The sequence below is a fragment of the Lactuca saligna genome, chromosome 8 (genome assembly GCF_052625555.1).
Source record: "Lactuca saligna cultivar CGN05327 chromosome 8, ASM5262555v1, whole genome shotgun sequence".
NCBI lineage: Eukaryota > Viridiplantae > Streptophyta > Magnoliopsida > Asterales > Asteraceae > Lactuca > Lactuca saligna.
The window spans coordinates 60,495,191-60,520,552 of record NC_136424.1 but is presented as its reverse complement, the minus strand read 5'-3'; the positions used below and the strand labels follow the sequence as shown (position 1 = coordinate 60,520,552).

At 34.8% G+C, this 25,362-nt stretch overlaps 1 protein-coding gene and 1 long non-coding RNA gene across 2 annotated transcripts; both read right to left on the bottom strand.

Annotated features, from left to right (window-relative positions):
* Window positions 1–672: 672 nt before the first annotated feature.
* On the bottom strand, window positions 673–2,563 carry LOC145008596 (uncharacterized). Its single transcript, XR_013663555.1, has 4 exons — window positions 2,311–2,563; window positions 1,643–2,173; window positions 1,175–1,541; window positions 673–962 (listed from the first exon to the last, which is right to left on the bottom strand). It is a non-coding gene; the product is annotated as an uncharacterized LOC145008596 (long non-coding RNA).
* A 3,922-nt stretch (window positions 2,564–6,485) lies between these two features.
* On the bottom strand, window positions 6,486–14,026 carry LOC145008976 (TMV resistance protein N-like). Its single transcript, XM_078967624.1, has 6 exons — window positions 13,882–14,026; window positions 10,592–11,183; window positions 9,034–10,117; window positions 8,753–8,947; window positions 7,303–8,163; window positions 6,486–7,214 (listed from the first exon to the last, which is right to left on the bottom strand). Exons 2-6 carry the CDS (start codon window positions 11,089–11,091, stop codon window positions 6,630–6,632), a joined length of 3,225 nt encoding a protein of 1,074 aa, XP_078823750.1. The 5' UTR covers window positions 11,092–11,183; window positions 13,882–14,026; the 3' UTR covers window positions 6,486–6,629.
* Window positions 14,027–25,362: the final 11,336 nt, after the last annotated feature.

Below are 25,362 nucleotides of genomic sequence, written 5' to 3'. Positions count from 1 at the left end.
ATCTAGAACAATACCTTGGATTACTTGCTTGATACTTCTTCTTCTTAGAGCTTAGAGTCACAATTGTCACTCCTCTAATGGCTTACAAACACCAACTAGCAAGAAGATGATCTTGAGAGAGAGAGAGAGAGGAGGGTGAGAAATCGGCCCTAAGGTTACTAGGGTTTCACCTTAAACCCTAATTGAATAACTTAGGCCTTAAGCAATCCAAGATCCTCCTAGATACTAGGCTTGGACGATTTTAAGGTTCCCAAACCCTAAATTTCATCCACCCTCGAATCCATAAGGATACATAGCCCAAAACACAACTATCACACATTTGACAGTTTATGCCCCTTTATTCAATTAACCTTTTTAAGTCATCAAATTAATTCTTAATTAATATATGACTTATATTAATCAAATAACAATATTATTTCTTTAATATATTATTCTCATAATATATTAACAATAATATCTCTTCTCTCTTAACAAATCATCCTGTCAAGTTGTTATGGTGAAGACAACCCAAAAGGACCATGCACAACCGGATCAAGTACTTACCAAATATAGTTATAGCTTTAGACACTAATCTAACATTTTATTCACATAAAAAATCATATTAATAAATTTGGCCTCATTTTATTTTAATTTTAAATGAAATATATACTATTACTAATAAAACAATTAAGATTAATAAATGGAAACATAATATTATTACTTAAAATAAAACATGTTTAACATTAGTTAGCTATAGTATATTCCAATACATTGTATTACAATACACCCTTGTACTCTATTCCAAAACTAGTTTTATACAACCAAGTGTAGTCATCCATTTTTCGGTGTCCCTTCTTTTGACCCTCCATTCTTTTAGTCTTGCAGTAGTAGATTGGTAGTAAATCTTCATGACTCAAATACTCAAAATCATATCAAACCCTAAAACCAGCTTTGGAAGTATAAATAGAAGGAAAACTTTGTACCTGCATATTGCCAATAAGCAAAAAAAATATAACTAGGCATCCAAGGCATACACCACACCAAAAGTAAAGGTATCTTTAAGTCAAACCAAAAATAGAAGTATTTTTCAAATAATGATGCATATGTGACTCCTTTATTAAAAATAAAAATATATAAAAAAAATCCTAAATTTAAAATTAATAGGGCTAATTTTCGAAATACAATTAGCCAAAACCTGAGTTTATTATAACCAAATGTCACGTCCCGGCTCATCATTGATTAGTCAAGTTTCTTCTCTTTTGCACATTCTTCCTTCCAACATGAACATTGGCTCTCAATATCCAATAAATACCATGTTGCTCCAATTACCTGCACTGATAGATTTCATAAAAAGCAAATTAAATCACAAATGATAATTAATATCATGATCATGATAATTGAAGCTTATCTCTCAAATTGCATGCAAAGCATGAAGCTCGACTTCTAATTGCATTTTTTCCTTTCAAGATTGTCTATTTCTTCAGGTTAACTATCAAGTTGTACCCTAACATTTGCACATGCCTCATCCACAAGGTCAATAGCCTTATCAGGCAAGAAACGTGCTGCATACAAATTAACAAGCATTATTAGAACCATATATATGAACTAAGAAGAACAAGTTCAAATCAACAAAAAGAAAGTGAATCATTAAATCAGTTCATACCTGTTGTGTATCGGCTTGAAAGCTCACATATCCAATGCGATAACTCTCACATCAGCAAGATTACTTGGGACATCTCTTCTTAGAATCCTTTGAGCCAATCCATCAACAACAACAGTTTTTCCCACACCAGGTTCACCAATAAGAATAGGATTGTTCTTTGTCCTTCTTGATAAAATCCTAATCACTCCCTTAATTTCTTCATCTCACCCAATTACAGGGTCAAGCTTCCAGGCTTGCTCCACAAAATCACGACTATATGTCTTAAGAGCTTGAAAATTAGTATCCCCTGAAGCACTTTCCACCTTTTTCCCTTCTTTAACTCGAAGCTTTTCTACCTCATTTTTCACTCTCGATGCACAGCACCACCAGACATTGAAAACATATATGCCTCTTAGACATAGAAAACATATACGTCTCTTCTTTTTCGCCCCCTGCTAATCGTAGCCCTATTATCAACGCAAGAAGATGAAATCGCAAAACCCAAAACACTCTTTAATAGCTTGAACAGACAAGCCTATGTTTCCAAGGTCACTACAATCAAAAAACACAAATTTCTTCATATGACGTTATTAAGATAAAATCAAGTTGAACTTTTAACTTTTGTTTGATGATTGTAACAGTACATAAGAAAAATTACAAGGAAAATGAAAGAGAAGAAAGAAACTTACACTAACACTGATTTGAGCAGATGATCTAGGGCAGAAAGGGGGCGAAGCGGTACGAAGGAGCTCTGAATGTAGGAGGAGGACTAGGGTAGAGCATAGAGCAGCAGATCAGGACGAACGATCTAGGTATGAACAGATCCGTGAAAGAGCACGATGGAGCGGAGCATTGCAGGGAAACACGAAGAAGACTCTTCCCACTAATAATCGTCGAAGAGGAGGCGGTAATGAAAAATTTTCAAGTTTTTTTCTATTAAGTTTAAATTGTGGGGTTTTATAAGTATTTGATGAATTACTTTTATAAAATATAGAGTTTTGATGATATTTTAATTTATTATGCCACTAATAGATTTGGAAATTAGTGTCATAAAATAAAAAGTGCCACTATGTATTAAAGGTTATAGTGGTATAAAAAAAAGTGCCACTAAAAGTAGACTATAGTTAGGGTCGGTAATTCTCGATACGACACGCGATACGACACGAAATAAACGGGTTTGGGTTGAGTTTTTCAACACGCCAACCCGTCAACCCGTCAATCTGCCAACACGTTTATTAAACGGGTCATGTATGGGTTTCTCAAAAAAATAAATGGTTTGACTCGCCAACCCGTTTATATTTTTAATTAAAAAAATATATTTTTTATTTTTAAATGTATTTATATTTTGACTTGTAGTCCAAACTCATAAGGTTGTAAGTAAGTTTGTAACCAATTGATTTTCCTCATTTTTTCCCTAAATCAAATGGAGTATCGGTGTATGGCTGTATGAGCGATTGAGACATTGAATATGTTTCTATGAATGTTTTTAATTTTTATTTGGATATTTAAGACTTTAAAACTTAAATAGTTAAGTGTTTAAAATTTAGATATGTTTGCATCAACCTTCAAGAATTTATTTATGTTTAATTGTTAATTTCATTTATAGAATCTAACCCACAAACCCGCCAACCTGTGAACCCGTATAAATAAATGGGTTCGTGGGTCATATATGAGTTTATGTTCCAAACTCGCCAACCCGTGACACGCCAACCTGTGACCTGTATATTTAAATGGGTCGTGTTTGAGTTGACATATTTTGACCCACCAACCCGAACACGACACGATTGCCAAGCCTAGCTATAGTGGCACAAAAACAAAATGCCACTAAAACTTTGTGCCACTAAATGTAATTTTATTTGTAGTGTGAGGTGGATCCTACCTCTAATAATGTTGCTTCTAGCCTCCACATTGTTGCGTCGTGCTAGGGATGTCAGCCTCCACATTGTTGCGTCGTGCTAGGGATGTCAACGGGGGCAAACGAGACGGGGATTGCATCCGCCGTCCCCGTCCCTGATTGATTTTGGGCTAACTTATTTGGGCTAAAATAAGTTTTTGTTTGGGCTAAAAGAAACTGTTTTTTGGTTAACAAATAGATATTTATAACATAATTTTACATGTTACAAACAACTTAAAAGCATGTTTTTTCTACATAAAAATCATTTTATTGTTTATTATACTTATATAATTAATATATGTCAATTTATATAATTAATTAACGAGACCCCACGGAGGTTTCGGGACAGGACTACCAACCCCCGCCCCCAAAACTAAAACGTGGGTTAACCTTGCCCCCGCCCCCTCCCCCTTCCCCGATTTTTTTCAACAAATGCCCGCATACAGGACGAGGCCCCCGCGGGATCAGGGTCCCACGGGACTTTTTGACATCCTTACGTCGTGCCTTATGAGTTAGCATAATCCTTTGGGCTAACTTATTTGGGCTAAAATAAGTTTTTGTTTGGGCTAAAAGAAACTATTTTTTGGTTAACAAATAGATATTTATAACATAATTTTACATGTTACAAACAACTTAAAAACATGTCTTTTGTACATAAAAATCATTTTATTGTTTATTATACTTATATAATTAATATATGTCAATTTATATAATTAATTAACGAGACCCCACGGAGGTTTCGGGATGGGACTACCAACCCCCGCCCTCGCCCCCAAAATTAAAACGGGGGTTAACCTTGCCCCCGCCCCCTTCCCCTTCACTGATTTTTTTCAATAAATGCCCCCATACAGGACGGGGCCGCCACGGGATCGGGGTCCCACGGGACTTTTTGACATCCTTACGTCGTGCCTTATGAGTTAGCATAGTCCTTTTTCTCCAGTGATGTTGCATGCGATTTTTGGCTCATAAATCCATAAAAGGTGCTCTACAATGTGCATGGGGATCTCATGGCCATAAAGTTGCCACCTTTATGTCATGAGACCCCTCCAATGACTCAGATCTGAAAGTAGAACCCCATGAATCACTTTACAAATCCAAAAATAGCTTAGGAAGCCCTAAATGCACCCGAAATCTAAGCCCTAAAGATGAACAACCAAATGGAAGACCAAAACATGGGGCATTTACCTTGATTGAGTTGAAGAGGGAATAAGATCTCTGAATCTACAAGCCCCAACTCGAATTCCCAAGCTTCTTCCTTCCTTTCAAGCTTCACAAACCACCCAAAACCACCAAAATGGCCTTAGATCACACAAAACGGCTAGGGTTTCGATATACAGCTTCTTGGGGGAGATAAGGACGAGGGAGGTTGAGTTAAGTCGTTTAAATAGGGTGCAAACCCTCAGATTTAGGGTTTCCCTCATACAGAACCTACTCGCCGAGTCAGTCTCCCGAATCGTCGAGTAGGTCACTTAAAATGCTTGCGGATCACGACCCTACTCGACGAGTTGGGCCACCAACTCGTCGAGTCCCAGAGAAAATACAGAAGTGTTTAAATTAAATGCGTACCGAGAATCAGGTGCTACAATTTCCCTGATCGGATCCACGATCGTCTTGCGGTTGAGAGCATCGATCACCACATTGACCTTTTTTCGGGTGATAAAAGATTTCACAATCATAATCATTTACCACATCCAACCACCAGTGTTGCCTTATATACAGATTAGGCTTATCCATCAGATACCTCAGGCTCTTGTGATCTGTGTAAATAGTATAATGAACCCCATAAAGGTAATGCCGCCAAATATTGAGGGTGAAAACCACAACCCCCATCCAAGTCATGAGTCGGATAATTCGCCTCATGAGGCTTCAGCTGCCTCGAAGTGTAAACGATCACACGACACCTCTGCATCAACACTGCTCCCAAACCCGTGATCGACGCATCACAATAAACCACAAAATTCTCAACACCCTCTCGGTTTCTCACACAACCGTTGCCTGAAGGTCTCAAAAGTCGTCTGCTACTCAGTCCCCCAATGAAAAATAACCATCCTCTTTGTCAATCGAGTCAAAGGAACAACTATCTTGGTTCATATCTAAGTTCAAGAAATTATGGAAAAATTCAAGAAATTAAACACATCTAAGTTCATATAATGAAGTCTAAAACACAACCCCAACTTACAAGGCCATCCACATCTTCTTTAATCTACTAGCCTAAGAAATAGGCAAGGTAAATGAAGATGTAGGCAAACATCAAGCTGCAATTAAATTTGAGAAAATAATTATCCATGGATGAACTTAGATGTGTTTAAATGAATTTTGGATCATTTAAAGAAGTATCAAATAAGAAACTATGCACCTTCATACTTCGGTACGTTGGCATATATAATACCTCGGTTATTAGAGTTTCTTTTGAGGAAAAGGAGAAGTTTTCAGTTGCAAAGATGGAATATCATGCTCAAATCTCAAACAAAAACCAATATGACCAAATTGAAAACAAAAACTTGCTATACAAAATTGAAAATAAAAAATCAAACAATATCACCGGTGTAGAGAGAGAATATCAATGACCAAATGTCCGGTCACCGGTTCCTTGAATAGAGAGGAGAGAGTGGGGGGGGGGGGGGGGGTATCACATGACCAAATTGAAAACAAAAACCAAATCGATGAAATTGTTAGTGTTCGAAGGGTAGAACATAAGCATAATTTGACAAATTAGGGTTCAACACGTAGAAGATAAGCACAAACATCTAGCATCACAAGGGAAGAGTGGTGAATGTTAGAGGTGGCGATGGTAGTACAACAGGGCTTCCAACATAGAAATAAAACACATATCCGGAGAAAAGCGGGGAGGCCATGGTCTCCCCAGGCTTCTTAAGGGTTTTTGTATACTAGGATATGCATATTTTCTAAATGATATTGTAAATCTTCGTATATGATGGTAAAAACAACTATTAACAAGAAGAAGCCTCAAGACAAAACTAAAGTAGCAAAACAGGGTGTCATAGAAATAGAGGAACCCAAAAAATTAAAGTAGTACAGGGAAAGAACTCATCATGGTTAAATAAAAGAATAAAAAGAAAGCCATAAACCTACAAACCAGCCACTAAGACGTAGTCAGAACCTGTTCTCCATAGGTCGCCATATAATATTAATAGAAGATTTTGAATCATGTTGGACTTGGATCGTAAATGTCTTTCTAGCATAAACTTTCTCCTCGTCCAAAAATTCCGAGGAATCTGTTGCAACTTTTGTTGTTTGCAGCTGATCACCTTTACTTTTCCTAGGAACGAGCTCAGCTCCAACATAATTCCCATTCTTCAATAAATTCCAATCCATGACTTTTAGGGAAAATGAAATCATATTGTATGATGAATTTGGAAACGTAGTGTGCCTCAATGAACCAAAGGAAACGTATCCTATGAATGTCCTTGTTCCATCATATATAGGCTCTACTGCTTCATTAGACTCCCGCAAAAGCTCAAATAGAGAATTTTCTTCATATACCTCTTGCTTCATGACTATATTAATACACGGACAATAGATTTGGGTAACTACACATACTAAGAACCCACAATATTCATTGTACCAATCATCAGGAAGAAGCAGTGTAAATGTTCCCCTAAACAACCTACCCACAAACCTATTTGGAACCTGAGGTTTAAGAATGATATTGATAAAGTAAACTTCAATAGCATTTCCCTGCCATGGAAAACATATTTACTTATAATTCTTAGGTTTGGGTTTTATATGATAATGAGTAAAATTTAAAAGGTAAGTAGAACCAAACCTGGAGCATGGAGTCAAGTAATATGCAACCAACAAGTTTGTTGTTTCCCAGAATTGAGACATTCCACAACCATTTACAGTTTGAAATATCTCCCAAGCTTTCAAGTGAGAAACAACCAATTGCTAAAACAACAGCTATACTTGATGGCAGATCTGACAATTTTACAAGGCCTTGGCAGCATGACACGTCGAGCAGTTTGAGCTGAGGAACTTGCAGGAAACTAAAATTTAATTGTGAAAAGTGATTTCCTGATAGATAGAGTTTCCGCAAGTTGGGTAACTCCCAAACAGCAGAGCCGATTTCTTTATCTCCCAAACTGCAGAAGCTAAGATCCAACTTTCTCAAGTTCTTGAGAAAGAACCGTAACCCTATGTGGTTCATATTGATGTCACGCAAAAAATGCTTCACATTGTTGTGAGGGGAAGAAGGCTCCATTAAACAACATTCAACACCAGGAAGATTGCTGCAACCACACCTCCAACAATTAACAAAAAAGTCTGGACAAGATCCTATAGAGGATGCAACTTCACTCCCACTATTATCATCCAAATGAACATGTGGTAAACTCTCCTTGTTCTCTTCTTGGATCCCTGAGAAATTAAAAAGTTCAGGGCATGCCAAGAACTTAATGGTCTTGAGTTTCTTTAGTCGAGTAACAGGTGGAAACATCTTAAGACGATCACAAAAATTAATACATATGAGAATAAGCTTTTCCAAGCGTCCAATCGATGGATGAATCTCTTTTAAACGCCAACATCTATCAAGAATGAATCTTTCAAGATTTGGAAGTCCATCAAAATCTGGTGTCATGATTAGGTTATCCAATTGACGGAGTTCAATTGTCTTCAAATATGGCAGCAACTGTTGTATACAAGTGCAAGCAACTCAAAATTTCGGCACACACACACACACACACACACACACACACACATATATATATATATATATATATATATATATATATATATATATATATATATATAAGAAATGTGTCTCAACTTAGACAAAAACCAATTCCTATGGAAATCATTTGAAGTGTTTGTTTGATAACAATATAAAAAATACTTAATATACACAAAATAATGAAATAGTTTTGAACCCAAATTGTTATAAATGTTTTATAATGGTTATCAATCAACAAAAAATACATTTATATTAAAATCTTACGTAGATAATAATACATTGTTTATCTTTAAAAGGGTATTTATATTGAGCTTTACATGTATACCATGGATTACAATGACTAAGGTGTCTACATCATATCAAACAAGTTATGTATTACCAAGTTTATCGTGATTAAGAGAATAAAGGGTTTGTGCTTTCAATACTAGCTACTAGTTATAAAAAATATAGTTGAAGCTGCTTGATGATATTAACAATTAGTTAGGTCGAACATTCATCGTTCACTTTGTTTTCATGTCTTAATTAGCAGAAAGACAATAAGAATTACCTTATAACCCTCCCAAAGTTGTTTTTGCAAGCTGTTAAACAAAATTAGACGACAAAGCTTCCTTTGTGGAAAATTACTAGGCATAAATTCACCGGCATATTCAATCCACCTAAGGTTCTTCATGTTCGCAGCAATTGGCAGATAAGAATAAGCCATATTGTATCTAACTTTTATTGCTTCAATCATCTCAAGTTCCTATGATAGAGGAAAAATGGTGTGAGGGTTGCAGTAAGAGTGCTTCTTTATACACTTATATTATGAAAAGCTAGCTTAACCATTACCGTAGTTGCATCCATAGCACATATTTTCAGAACGTCTTCCTCCTTCCAGATCCTACTGTGTTTTTCAGGATTGTTAGGGTGTTCCCCTCTAACAATGTGATGTCCCATTTCTTGCACAAGATCATGCATATCAAACTCACCATATTCTGAAATAGTTATGAGAGCCTTTTGTATCAACACCTTTACTCCTATAACCGGATGGAAACCACATTCACCAAGGATCTTCATTGCCTTATCTTTCCGTTCCCTCCTAAAAAAGCATGCAATATCTAGGAACAATTCTTTCTCAATTGGTTTAAGTCCATCAAAGCTGATTTTTAGCTTTTCTACAATATCAGTATCCGGGATCTCTTTTAGTCTAGCTAATGCACTCCTCCACTCATGAATGTCTTTGTCGCAAAGAAAAGAACCAAGAACTGTAAGTGCCAATGGAAGCCCACCAGCATAAGTGATCACCTCTTTTGAAAGATGGTCATAATCTTCCACAGGCCTCTTATCCCGGGGTGCATGCTTGTAAAAGAGCTTAATAGCTTCATCACTGTTTAACAATCTAATATTGTATACTGCATTTACTTTGTGTGCGGTTAATAAATGTTTATCACGGGTTGTTATTATTATTCGGCTTCCTTCACCAAACCAATCATGTGATCCAGCTAGTGCTTTTAACTGGTCGAGGTTATCGACATCATCTAAAACAATCAAGACCTTTCTGTGGCGAAACCTATTATTTATCAACCATCTTCCTCCTCCAGCTCTGTTTACTCCCATTTCTGAAAGAATTTTTTCTTTCAATTTTCCCAAACCATACCTGCCTGATTCCTCTCGAATATTTTCAACAAAGCAGCAGCTGTCAAACTTGGTAGAAATTTCATTGTAGATAGAAGATGCAAGAGTAGTTTTACCACCACCCCCAACCCCCCATATTCCAATCATGATCACACCACCTGACCCAATTTGTAACTCCAATTTCAAACCTTGCAAGCGAGCATCAATTCCGATCAAATTCTCATTTGCACTTGAAGTTGCTGGCTGCAACTTCCATGAAATTTCGACTACAATTTGTTTGATGCCTTTTGCTTCATGCCTACACATTGGACATAAAAGGATAATTAACACCTGCTCACATAGAAAAAAAATTACTCTATGAAATAAAGAGACCAAGTCCTAATTACCTTTTACTTTTCACATCCAAACAGAATTTGTAAAATCAATAACACAAGTAGTTTGTAGCAACTTTCTTGGGAAGAAGGAATAGTTTCAAATTGCAAAAAGTAAAGCTACATGGGTTTGTTGTCGTAACTTGAAGAGAGGTGTCATGTACGAATTTAGAAATAAGAACATAATAGATTACATCACAGCTTAATTTGAGCTTATCCATAATCCTAGGACTTGGGATGCCTTTTAACTTGGCCACTAGCATACGAAAACACATTTACTTGAGCATCTTATAATCTTGAACAGAAAACATATTTGGCTCAAAACAAGTGATGTAGTCAAATCCTCTCTGTTTATAAAGTCATCAATTTCACCAAGAAATATTAAAACGAAGACAAATTACCCATTGGCAATGTGTTTGGGTTCCCATCCAGAAAGGTTACTTGCATCCACGAGTGCTTTTCTCCAAGATTCAACCTTGGTTTTGTTGTCCAACTCGTGTTTAGCAAACACTTCTCCGTATTTCCGTTTTGGTTTTCGTACTTGAGCAGGATCCACGTCATAAAATATAGGCATAACAATCTGGCCTCTCGTATCCCTGCATTTCATAATATATGAAAGTTCATCCAGACACCACGACGAATCACAATAGTTTTTTGAAAATACAATGATGGCTATCTGTGATTCTTCAATAGCCTTCATAAGGGATGGGTGGATCGATTCGCCTCGGGGAAGTGTTTCGTCGTCCTTGTAAGCAAAGATACCTTCTTGTTCAAGAGCCGAGTAGAGATGGCCCACAAAAGTATTTCGAGTATCTTCTCCTCTGAAGCTAAGAAAAACATCGTACTTCCAGAACACAGAAGAAAAGGCGGGAGCGGAAGGAGAAGATGATGGTGATACCATCAATGCGTTGACTTATTGAGATAGAAGATATGTGGTTTGAGCACCTCAATGAAAAGAACTTTATACAGAGAGATGTGAGTTTCCAGTATAACCTGTTATCATGTTGGAAAACCTGTAAGAACTCAAAATTGAACAGGTTACCATGTAGAAAATCTCATAACCAGTCCTTACATTTTATTTTTCATTTCTGGTCGTAAAAACTCCTTTGAATGTATAATAGAAGTTACAGTTCTAAAGATAGGCATGAAACAATTTAGGTAATGTGAGTTAGTTTTTCCACATTCACATTGTAAAAACTAATGTTTTACTCTATATTCTACTTTGAGATTCTTCTTAAAAGAAGTGGAGGAGATTTCTGGGCAAAACCAAATTTTAGCAAACTCCCTTCCCGAACTCTGTACTTTGCAAGCTCATACATTAATTTCCATGGGAAAATAATGAAAAAGTAATTATAATTCCATACGGTTCATTTGCTATGATGGAATGGAATGAACAAGGTAATAGAATAGATCATTACATTTTATAGTCATGTTAGGTTGGCTCAAAATAATGGAATGAATTATTCGAACATAATTTTTTGTTATGGATTAGATACAAAACTAAATATATTAACTTGATTAATTAAACGTGTTATTTTATTTAATCAAATAAAGGTATTCTTAAATAAATTACATATAAGCATATTTCATTTCGTTTAAAATATATGCTATATGTATTTCAAATAGTTAGAAAAGAAATTATATATCAATTACAAAATTGTTTTCACACTTAAGATTACCATAGAATCTTAAAACATAATTACAATATTGTTTACAAACAGCCTCTCAAGTTCATGCTAACTAAGGGTACACTAATACACTCCATGAAATTCAATCGAAATGGTCTTATGTAATTTTTTAGTTTAGCAGACCATCAATATACAACAAAGTTACTTAAGTCTGGATTTCCTAAGCACTACCACTTTCATCTTCACCATTCTGATCCTCTAGAAAACTTCACACTCGCATCAATGGTGCCTAGATCCAATTCTCCTTGGAGCTCAAGATATATGTTCACATTTATAATTTGATGTCAACATTTATCTCTTGTAATACAAAAGGACATATATAGCCTTTAAAGAAACTTTACTAGGTCACTATATTACAATTTTTATAATTTTACCATCTATTAAAATTCAGACTCGTAATCATCATTAATTATAAGTGTATTGATTATAAGTCTCTATCGGTTTCACAAGGCTTAATTTATGAACTTTTGCTTTCCCATTACACCAACACCTATAACTTGTATCCGATTTAATAAGGTTAAGTTGAAACTCGCCAAAACGTCCCAACAATAGATCCTCTACTTATGTTTACACCAAATCAATATTTTCATCACTAACCAGAATCAATTTGAAACAACACAATTGGTAGTCAGTAAACGTCCTAACACCTTTCGACAAACACACATCACTACAACACGGACCCGTTTCACTTTCTTTTTGTATCCACAACACATACACACATCATTAGTCATCATCCTCCAAATTCCATTCATTTATAACATACACAACAGCATATTAACCTAACAGATTATTTAATTTGATCATCTAACTACACTAATTCTAAATCTTCACAACTTCCATTTCTTTCATGGTAACTTATAATTCATCAATTTATCAGTTTGAAGAATGTACCTCAGATCCCGTGAAAAATCAAACTTTAGCAGAAACCCTTTGTAGCCCTTTACTCTGCAAGCTTATACTTCATCTCCATAGGATTCCTTAATTTATTCTTTTAACTTGGATCGATTTGAGTAGGTAGGTACCGTTGACTCTTTTCTATCATTTCTTCATATCCATTAACGAAAGAGTGAAAACAATAAGAAAGTAATTATATATTTACTCTCATCTCTCTGTTGACTCTCTGATCGATCACAGCCTCAATATATATGTGCTCCAGTTATTCATTCTTCTATTACTTAATTAGGTGGTTTTCTCTTGTCTCTATTTGATTAAAGATAACTTATATTGGTAAACAACGACTAATAATTATAAAATGATAAACTATAACTTAAACATTAAACCATTGGTTAGTTAGTTATGGTTATTAATTGGTAAGCTTAATTAACGTTCTTAACAATTAACTTTATTTTCCTTGATAGTTTGTAAGAAAGTTACATAATATTAATAATATGAGTGATCAATTCTTAAATGATAATTCAGTAACTTATGTAGATAAAAATATTTTTTTAAAGTTCACGATAAAGATACACGGACCACTTTCAACATAGGAACATAAGACGAGAGCAACTGTATACTACTTTTTTGATATTAAGTGTCTTTTTTTAGACAATACATTTTTTTTTCTTAACTTGCTTCAGTGTCTCAAAAAATAGATCCTCAACCTATCTTTACACCCAAACGATTTTTCATCACTAACCTGACCTGATTTAAAATACCACAAATGGTAATCAGTAAATGACTAATAATGAACTTCCAAAAGTATTTGGTGCTTAAACATAGTAATACAAGAATTCAATAGTCATTTTCCAAATTCCATTCATTTATAACATACATAGAAGCATATTAACTTCACGGATTATTTAATTTGATCATCTAACTACAGCAACTCAATAACTTCACAACGTTGACTAAATTAGGTCAAAATACGATTATCACAACCCGGATCAACATTTTTTTAACCCACTGATAAATTTTACTTAATAACTTATAGAAAAATTCATTAACACTTCCATTTCTTTCTCGGTAATTTATAATTAATCAGTATAACAGTTTGAGGAACGTACCTCAAATTCCCAGCAACGTCACACTTTAGCAAACACCCTCTCTAAGCTCTTTACTTTGGAAGCTTATGCTTCAATTTCCAATAGATTTCTTCTAATAATTTTCTAAGCATATACCTTCCCTTCATCATTGACTCGTTTCTCTCCGTTCTTCATATCGATTAACGACGGAGTGATAATAACAAGAATGTATTTATAATTCATATCGATCAGTCATCACAATTCTACACACTATCACCTTAAACCCTTAAAATGTGAAAAATATCACAAAACACCAAAATATTAGGAAAATGTTTTTTTTAATAAAATTAACATATTTTTTACATAAATGATCACATATTTTATTACGGGATCATGTAAAATAGGGGTGAGCATGGTGCGGTTTGGTGTGGTTTTCAGACCAAACCGAACCGCAAACCGCATGGTGCGGTTTTTGCATTCCTAAAACCGTTGGGTGCGGTTTTGCAATGGTTCGGTTTTTCGGTTTTTAAATGCGGTTTCGGTTTGTATCGGTGCGGTTTCGGTTTTTAAACCGTGTTAAGAATTTGGTGCAGTTTTTTTTATGTTTTTTTGTGCGGTTTTTTAAAACTGTAAGAACTGAAAACCATGTGCATATAAGCTTGTATTGTGCTGTTTTTTTAATACATTCATTTTCAGCTCAAAACAAAATTACATAATCAAAAATTGTAAGTCGCTTAAAATACAACTTGTGACCACTCTCACAAACTAATTAATGATTGAAGGTTGGTTGATTTTGAGTTAATTTGTTACAAGCTTATTACATGTAATCGATTGGTACGTTTGGCTAACAATAGAACATTTCTTTTGCACCCCATATAGTTTTATACAAACACAAAATAAACATATAATAGATATATTATCGTTTATAACTATTTTCAATAGAATGTATATAATATACATTGATTGATTTATTACTATACATGCTTGCGGTGCGGTTCGGTTTTGATGGACCGGTTTTTAGGATAGAAACCGCACCGCACCGTTGACCTTCGGTTTTTGCAAAAATTAAATCCGCACCATTGGTTTTTGCATCGGTTTCGGTTTTTCGGTTGCGGTTTTGTCGGTTTTTCTTTACTCGGTTCGGTTTTTGCTCACCCCTAATGTAAAATCATCATTTGCTATGATTTCACATTTTTAAATGATTATACCACCAAAGATTAAAGATAAATAAAAAGTCATGTCTTCAAATATTGCGAAATATATAATATTCCATTTATTATTTTTTTTTGAATTTTTTAGTAATGCACACCATTGAAAAAATGAATTTTGCAGCATATATATATATATATATATATATATATATATATATATATATATATATATATATATATATATATATATATATATATATATATATATATATACACACGAGGGTTCAATTGAGAAAAAAAAAAGGTTGAGAATTGGGGAATCATTCTCAGCCAATCATTTATTTTTGCCGCAAAAACCTCCAACGTACTGGCGGAAATGAGAAAGGAATGCACATGTGTTTTCCAACAAAACATGTTTACTATGCTAAGCATTACCTTAATATATACAAAAACATAGTTTTTTCATTTTATTTTAAATTTTTAAGAAACTATTTTTATCGAAAAATGATTTTAAATACCAAAATTCATGATTTTTTATTCTCTACAAATAGACATTCATATTGATATAGTTTTAATATAAAATAAAAAATTTATTTTTTTATATTTTCAGCTATCGTTATTCATAAGTGAATAAAAATGAATCTGGTTTTTACTACAGTCCATTCGTTATTCACTTATGAATAAAAACTATGATTAATTTTTTTTTACAATTTAAGTATCATTCATATATGAATATAGCATATACCAAACATAGTATATTCATATTTAAATATTAGACGATGCATTCACTTGTGAATATTACATAATATATTTACTTGTCAATGTTAGATGGTGTATTCACTTATAAATATTATATGATATTTTCATATGTGAATATTATATAGTATTACATGGTATATCACATGAGAATAGTACATAGTATATTCACTTGTGAATATTAGATCGTATATTCACTTATGAATAATAGTTGGTATATGTAACGCCCCGTTCTTAAAGTATTTATTTATGAGTCCCCGATATTTAAGAGGAAGGGTATTTTGGTCTTTTTATGGGAAATGGGTTTCATCCAAGAAGGTTTCGGACCAGGGTATGTATCTAGAAGCGTAGGGCTTCTCGCCACCTCTTTGTGGATATAAAGTTCATCGAAAACGGAGCTAGATTGAGGGAGGTATGACACTTTGAAGATATGGGCAATTATGGCCCTTAATGGAAAAGGTTGACAATGTAAGCCATGCATGCATGAGACACGCATGGGTACGCCCAGTGTGGGCTGGGTTACGCTCAGCGTAATGAGTAAATGGACGTGGGTGCAGGGTCGAGTACGCCCAGCGTACTAGAGGAACGCCCAGCGTACTCTCAGAGTCTTAAAACCCTAATTTTAAGGGCAACCATTATATAAGGAACATAATGGTTCCCTCGTCAGCCTCCATAGACACTCTCTTACCCTCAGAAGCCCTAGATATCCGTCTTACCTCCATTATTTGGTGTGTTTGGCCTTGGAAAGCTTGTTTTGGCAAAAGAGAGTCTTGAAGAAGAAAGAGGAAGTTGTCAAAGAAGGAGTTGTGTGGCTGGAGCTTGTAGATCTGGAAAGACATCATATTCTGAGGCTCTTTTGAGGTAAAAAGTCTCTAGCTTGGCAATAATATTGTGTAGATCTATGTGTTGTGAAGTTTTGACATCTTTCTTGTCCCAAAAAACCCTCATCTTGTTGCATGTTTCGAGTTAGTCGAGATTATCTGTCCTTTCAGACCTTAGGAGAGGTCTTGAATGGGAAAAATGAGGTCCCAAGTGATGGGTTTTGGTCATAAGACATCCTATGTGCTCATACAAACCCTAATGCTTGGATCTAGGTTTCTCTATTGTACATGCTTTGAATCCAAGACTATAAACCCTAATTCTAACATATGGAAATCGACATTAACATATAATTAGGTTTAAGAACATACCTTGATTGTTATGTAGCAATAACAATCCCAAAACTCCTTGTATTGACTTTGGAATGCTTAGAGTCACAAGTGTCACTCCTCTAATGGCTCACAAACACCATAAGCAAATAGAGAAGGTATAAAGAGAGAGGTGAGAGGTTAGAATTCGTATCTAGGACCTCTTGGGAAGGGATACACGAATTCATGACCCTAGGGGTGTTTATATAGGTGTAGAGATAGGGTTTCAGTCATTATCCTTATCTAGTTGATTATCCATTAAGCAACCAATAAGATAATCCTTGAATCCTTATCATACTCGAATTCTAAGGCTTTCCAACCTTAAATTCGTCCACCATATAAATAAGATAATCCTTACCTTATTTTGTAACTATCACATAATTACAAATCAGCCCCTCTAGTTTAATTAATTACATTTGATCACAAAACTAATTCTTAATTAATTATTGACCAATATTAATTAAACAAATATGATTTCTCCTTTAATATATTATTCTTATAACATATTAATAAATCATATTATCCTCTCTCTCTTTATTCATTTCTCCAATCAAGTTGCTTTGGTGAAGGCAACCCAAAAGGACCATGCACCATCGGGTCAAGTACATACCAAAATAGTTATGGACTTAGACACTAATCGAACAGTCTCCCACTTGGATAAGTCTAACAACTATTCTGCGTATGACTTCAGATCCTGATCTGCAATCGTAGCTTTCCAAAGCCGCTGTCAACTCTGATCCTATCAGATACGCGTGTCCTTAGATAAGGGATCATATATTCCTCCATTCTAGATATCGTATGAGATATGATTTCAAATCATTCTCTTTGTACTACTTCTCGATTTCTGATTTATGATGACAGACTAACTGAACAAATCAAATTAGCCCTAGCCCGGCCGAGCATTTACGTATGTCATCACTAAACCATCGAGGGGCCCAAAGATATCGCTTTTATCCTACTTTGGATAAAAGGAACAGATAAACTTTGATACAATGCTTGCTTGCACTCACTAACCAAATTACACACAACAATATGTTTTATAACACCAAGTTACTAGTGCGTTTACATATTATCAATGTGCAACCGATTAGCAAGATACAACTCACACATCTCGGTTTCAAGAATATAAGATGTTATCGTCTCACTAATCACTCGAGATAGTGATCCAAGTGAGTGTGGGTTTAATCCAATGCTCAAATCATATTCATAAGCACTCATGAACGTTGGAGCAAACATTTGCTTATGTCTAATACTCTTCTAGACAATCCACACACCAATTCACGACAGTCTTCATTCATATCTACTTCCAACATATGAACGACTGTGGCCCGTTTGAATAATTCGATTATTCTTAATAAACTCAATTATTCTGGAAGTCAAAACATGCAAAGTGAAACACAAGAATAATACTAATCCTATATGGCCTCAAACCTTTGAGTATAAACAAAACACGTTTTATTTATCACCATATCGATTACTCATTATTTGTCGTTTCGGGTAATCAACTTCTTACTCGAATTATTACACTTGTCCCATGCTCCTAGCATGCACACAATGTTTACCTATGGTTCTTACCTTTGTGAAATAGACAAATTAAACACATTTCCAATCATTCTCATTTTACAACTCTAAATCCATTTTCTTAAGTGTAAGAATACCAAATTCTTGTTACTTATAGAATATACTAGATTCTAACACTTTATGCAACGATCCTTTTGTAATGTCACTGCACCAAAGTCTCAAAGACTATTGCCAATGATATTACAAATTCCTCTATCGGAGATTGTTACAAGACAATTCCTTAGATATGATGTCTCTCACTCAAAGTACATTCCTTTGAACATCCTTTTGCATAAAAGTTTCTAATCTAGACATAGATTTTCAATATTTACTTCCCAATATGGACACGCTTCCATATTTTCCATATGACAACTAATTTCTTAATAGAATCTTATCTATTCGTAATGATGTCGATATTGTCCATCCAATATGGAAACATTTCCATAATTTCCAATACTATACTACCAACTACTCACAAGCAACCAATCCTCATCGAACTTTGGATTGTCCTTTGATAGTTGTTTAATTATTTTAGTCAAAACCGATTCTCGTCCCTTTTCCCTCTAAATGCGCTAGACATTTGGAAAATTTTAGAATGGTTAAACATTAAAGCATTTGCAATCCATCCTATACCCGAAGCGTATGGGACACGATGCACAATGTTTTATTTGCTATGTTCTCAAAATTCGAATTGTGAAGAGGAATGCCGTAATCATAATCGAAATTTTAAGAACACACTATGTACCATTGACTAAATTTATTAACATTCCACAACCTAATCCTTTAGATTTGAAATGAAGCATAATATTCTCTCCCTTAATTATAGCAAAACAACCTTTCAACTCTTACAACTTTGCAGAGTATGACTCTTGTTTTCTATAATTAATATTGCCAACTATGCAATACTTGCCTTAATAATCATACAATCATAACATTTATGCTCCCACTATCATGATGATTATTATAAAACATAACACTTATGCTCCCACTAGCTTCGACATGTATTTATAAACATCTTAACTTTCAGAAAAACAATACTTATTGAATTTCTTAAGTTCATGTTTCTAATAGTTAGTGCTTTGATAATCTTTTATCAAGGCTTCTTGAACTTATACACTTTTGCCTTAGATAGTTCATATGTGTGTCTTAACAATTAAGACTAATTGCCAAACCTCACAATTCAAATTATGGAAAGGGATGCCGTAACCATGATCGAATTCGAGAATGCAATTTTACAATCACTATCTTTTAAAATCTTTCTTAGTGAAAGCATTTTCTCACAATCATTTTCATGAAGGAGGAAATCTTATGACACTTAGATTTAAACAGTGTATGTGTTCCTATCCATGTGAATTTGTTAAAAACCAAAGTTTACGACAAATTCAAACTCATATGGATCGAACTTTCTTAATCTTGATTTCTTGCCTTATGGTAGCACAGCTGCCCACCACGTTTTCCAAGTAGTTAAGCAGCTCACCTTTTCCTATCAATGTACTTTCCATTGATCAAGGTCCTTGCCTTTTATGCATTCAAATGAGAACTCATAGGACTCACATGCATAATTAACTCGATTGGATTGGCACAGAAACAAAATAATGTCTTCACGATAGGTTGTAAACCTCAACTCGTGTGCTAGTGATGATCAATAAGGTTTATTTGATTTGTTCTTGAAACTTTTCAAGACTATTAAGACTCCCACTGACTCCTTGACATATAAGATTCTTTTGTCAATAAACATTTCTTGACAAACAAATATTCAAGAGTTAGTGTAGCTTTTATCAAAACAAAACACTTCATAATTTTGGTCTTAGTTGGTCTTTGTCTTATCCAAGACATCACAACTTTCCACAATTGATGAATGTTATAAACCTTCTTAATACTATTCACTCAGTGTCACAGTCTTGACTTTAAGACTTGTTTTGGAATGAAGTATGATTGACTTCTTGATTTGACCATTTCTTCAATCTTTGATTCCTCTTCTTGGACATACAATTGTACCAAGACTCACTTAGAGGATCAATTGAGATATGGTTCTCAATCATTAAGACCTATCATAAAGCATAAAAGCTACTCTCCCTTCTTCTTAGAATGGAGAAACTCTTATCTTTCTGCCTACTTGATTCTTCTTATTCGTTTTGCTATTGATCTAAACCCTTTAATAAATTCAAAATTACACTTAATCTTGTAATCATATTTACTAAGCCTTTAGTAAATCATGACGAATATCTTTGTTACTCTTATGGTGAACTTGATCAACACACAACTTTGTGTACTCGATCTCCTAGTCCTTCACTTGACACTTTGTCAATGAATTAGTCCAATTTCCAAATACGAAATTTCTCATTCATCGTGCATCCACGTTGCATGATTCCAAGTTTCTGTCCAATTGAAACTTGGGCGATGAGAAACTTTCCCTATTTGGTAAATTCTTGACATTTCCATAAATAACATAACTAAGAATCATATCCATTCGTTGTAGAAATATTCAAACATCAATTTACATAATGATTTCATTGCAAGGAAACAAATAAATAAGTGAGTCAAAATTTATTTTATTTATAAAAGCAGCGGAAAAACATTTGTCCTTACAATGCAAAATCCATTGAAAACTATGTAAAAAAATGAAAAAATTTTAACAACTCTATCATAACTATCTAAGCTCAAAATCCAATATTCAAGTGCATGCGATCAAGATCCATCTCTTGTGATTAGATTCATCTTGCTCTCTTATCAAGCTTCCTTTCTTTTCACCGATCCTACAAAACATTCAAATGTAATCTTATCACATCATGTATTAAGAATCAATGAATAGGAACTTAATGGAGTTAGATAGTGGATTCTTACCTAAAGCGTAGTCATACTTTTGACTCTCCCATCTCTTAGATCTCTTAGGTAAATAGGGCAACTTCGTCTCCAATGCCCCTTCTCTTGGCAATAAAAGCAAATTGACTCCTTTGGAACAACACATGGAACTACTTCAGACATCGCCTTTCTCTTATGATCAAACTTTTTCGATCATTGCATGTCTTTCATTGCCATTGTCTATATCCATAGAGGTCTTGAAGGCAGATTCACCAATCAACTTTGCTTTTCTATTGCGCCAAACCATTGTTGATTCAGCAGCAATAAGCATATAGGTGAGATCTATAAGGGTCACATCGTAGCTCATCATATAGTACTCTCTTACGAACTTACTATATAAGTTGGGAAGTAACTGAAGAACCCAATCAACAGCCATCGCTTCACCGACAACGGATCCATTATTCTTAATCTATCAATGTGTGACTTCATCCCTAAGACGTGTGCACACACCGACTTGCCCTCTTTATGTTTACTTGCCAAAAGGGCTTGAGTGATATTGAACCTTTCAATTTTACAATCTTGTGGGTTAGGGAGAATAATTGGAGGAGGAGGAGGAAGTGAAGCATGATTTCTTGTTCCTCGATCGAATCGTGGAATATCATCTTCATGTGGAATGCTTGTTCCACGGGATTTGAGAAGACCATAGTTGTCGAACTTTGACATCGGGAGAAAAACGAATTCAAGTTAGTTGATTGATTGAGTCCTTGGTAAATCACCGAAATGAAATTCCAAGGCTAGGACCCAACACAATATCCTACAACTCGGGAGAGGGATTTCGTAACCCAAATTGCAGAACATTTGAAGGTAAGTAAATGACGATTCACTAATTTCCACCATGAAAAACGAAAAAGAAATTTAAGTTTTAAATCTATGAAAACTCCTAGATCCTTTGAGATTCATTGAACATTTCAATGGAATGTTTAAATCTCGATATGCCCCTCTTGTTTGTGACTGGGATGCCGAGGATCACAAAGCGGGTGTGAATAACCATGCAAACTACATGGTGCCCTCACATGTTACAATCACCTATTCGATGTGCCGGTAAACCACACACGCTCCACCGAACTATGACAAACATTGAGTCACCCTTTGCTACCTTTGCTTAGAACCATTTAGTGTGCCGGTAAACCACACACGCTCCACTAACGTCTTCGCAAGGGCACAAAGTGTAATTTCATGGAATTGCATCAATTCACTTTTGCCTAAGTAACTAAGATTGGGAATTTGAAAAACATTTAGTTACTTTGTATTTCATTATACTTATAATGGAAGGTTTCGTCCTATCCTACCCGTTCGGCTAACGACCCTCCACTAGTCAAGAGTGCGGTGGGTAAGAGTGGATACCCATTCAATCGTCATTTTATAGGCAATTTCCTTAAACACCCCTTATAGACCAGCTTCGTGAATGAGGCCTACTAACGGTAAGACTGACTTTTACTCATACATATATATAATGTTAGACTTTTAATGTTATATATAGTATAGGGTGTATTTTATACTTTTAAAATACTATATGGTTAACTTTAACAATTACACTTTTAATTCAATTAAAAGGTTAACCTAAACTTTTATGGATTTATTAAACCTCTTTTAATTATACTCCTTAATTAATTAATAAAACCATAAGGGTGTGATTTGAACTTTTCAAAACATTACTAGGGTTTTAGAATTTAACATTTCTAATTAAACCTTTAATCAACTTTTAAATTCCAAAACTTGAGGGCAAATTTTGAAACCTTTTTCAAAACATTAGGGTTTTAACTATTTAAATTTCAAAACTCCAAAACCTTTGGGTTCAAATTTAAACTATAAAACCTAAAGGGGAAAATATGAAACCTTTCATAACAACAAGGATCAAATAACAAATAATTTTAAATTAACATTTAATCACATAATTATCCATATTTGATTTATTTAATGATTTCTTGCAAAACAATTTATCAATTTACTCAAAATAATTAATCAATTATCTTATAAGGAAACAATTATCATGTTAATTGATAATTATCTTTAATTAGATCAAGAATATAGTCATATATATCATAAAATCGGATTTATATTGATCTAACATGATAAGGTAACTATCCATATGCAAAACCAGCAAGAAATCCCGAGATAAGCATTATCTGACGAGTTGACTCGTCGAGTCAGGCATGGACTCGTCGAGTCTGCATGGACTCGGCGAGTTCAGCCATGGACTCGGCGAGTCCAGCCTCCACAATCCAAAAAATCGAATTTTCCAGTTATACAAAGCATCAATACAATTGAAACCAAGCTAGGCTCTGATACCACTGATGGGTTTTGGTCATAAGACATCCTATGTGCTCATACAAACCCTAATGCTTGGATCTAGGTTTCTCTATTGTACATGCTTTGAATCCAAGACTATAAACCCTAATTCTAACATATGGAAATCGACATTAACATATAATTAGGTTTAAGAACATACCTTGATTGTTATGTAGCAATAACAATCCCAAAACTCCTTGTATTGACTTTGGAATGCTTAGAGTCACAAGTGTCACTCCTCTAATGGCTCACAAACACCATAAGCAAATGGAGAAGGTATAAAGAGAGAGGTGAGAGGTTAGAATTCGTATCTAGGACCTCTTGGGAAGGGATACACGAATTCATGACCCTAGGGGTGTTTATATAGGTGTAGAGATAGGGTTTCAGTCATTATCCTTATCTAGTTGATTATCCATTAAGCAACCAATAAGATAATCCTTGAATCCTTATCATACTCGAATTCTAAGGCTTTCCAACCTTAAATTCGTCCACCATATAAATAAGATAATCCTTACCTTATTTTGTAACTATCACATAATTACAAATCAGCCCCTCTAGTTTAATTAATTACATTTGATCACAAAACTAATTCTTAATTAATTATTGACCAATATTAATTAAACAAATATGATTTCTCCTTTAATATATTATTCTTATAACATATTAATAAATCATATTATCCTCTCTCTCTTTATTCATTTCTCCAATCAAGTTGCTTTGGTGAAGGCAACCCAAAAGGACCATGCACCATCGGGTCAAGTACATACCAAAATAGTTATGGACTTAGACACTAATCCAACACCAAGGGCTGTGGTTGTCCCATGTGTGAGATAAGTAGGTCTTAATGGATTAAGACCTTGGGTTAAGAGCTTTATATACGTCCCAAACAATAAAGTTTAAGACTTTATGAATCCTAGGGATATTTGGTCTATGGATCTGAAGTTTGGACTTAAGAGCTAAAGCCATTAAGATATTATGAGATGTTGTAGTTCAGCGGAGTTACGCCCAACGTAAGCTGAGAGTACGCCCAACGTAGTGGGTCTGTGTCCCGATTCCGTTTCGCGAAGCATCGTGGTACGCCCAGCGTACCAGAGAGGGTACGCCCAACGTACTCCCTCTGTTGGGTTTTCATTTTGGGCCTTAGGAGATTGGGCTGTTATTGGGCTGCTAGAGCTTAGGCCGTGACCGGACATTATGGATGGAGTATTGTGGACTCACTAATTATTATGGACCTTGGATCTAGGCCCACTTGGTGAGATGGGCCCAATTTAGTAAATTGGGCCAATATTGGGCTTTGCTTCAGACTTTTGGTCATTGGGCCATTAATAGGCTTGAGAGCTTATCTAGTGATGGGCCTTTCATATTTTGATTGTGTGCCTTAGTCTTGGAAGGATATTGTATTTGGTCTAATGGTTATTTTGCTACTTCGGATAGTTCGAGATTTTCGGTAAGGCGGTGATTCGGGAATCTGCTTCTTCATTTTAAAGTTTCGGCAGTTGCGAGGTGAGTTATCCTCACTATATCGACAGGGTCTACGGCACTAAGGCCGGCCCTTTATCAGATTGTAATCCGGGTATCGTTGTTATGTTATTATTTTGCTATGTTTTCATCCTGGTAGTTAGGATGGTATTTGTTAGAGACCTGGTTAAGGTCGATATCCTGGTATATAGGACGATGCTATGCTAGTGACCGATTAGGTCGGTATCCTGTTTAGAGTA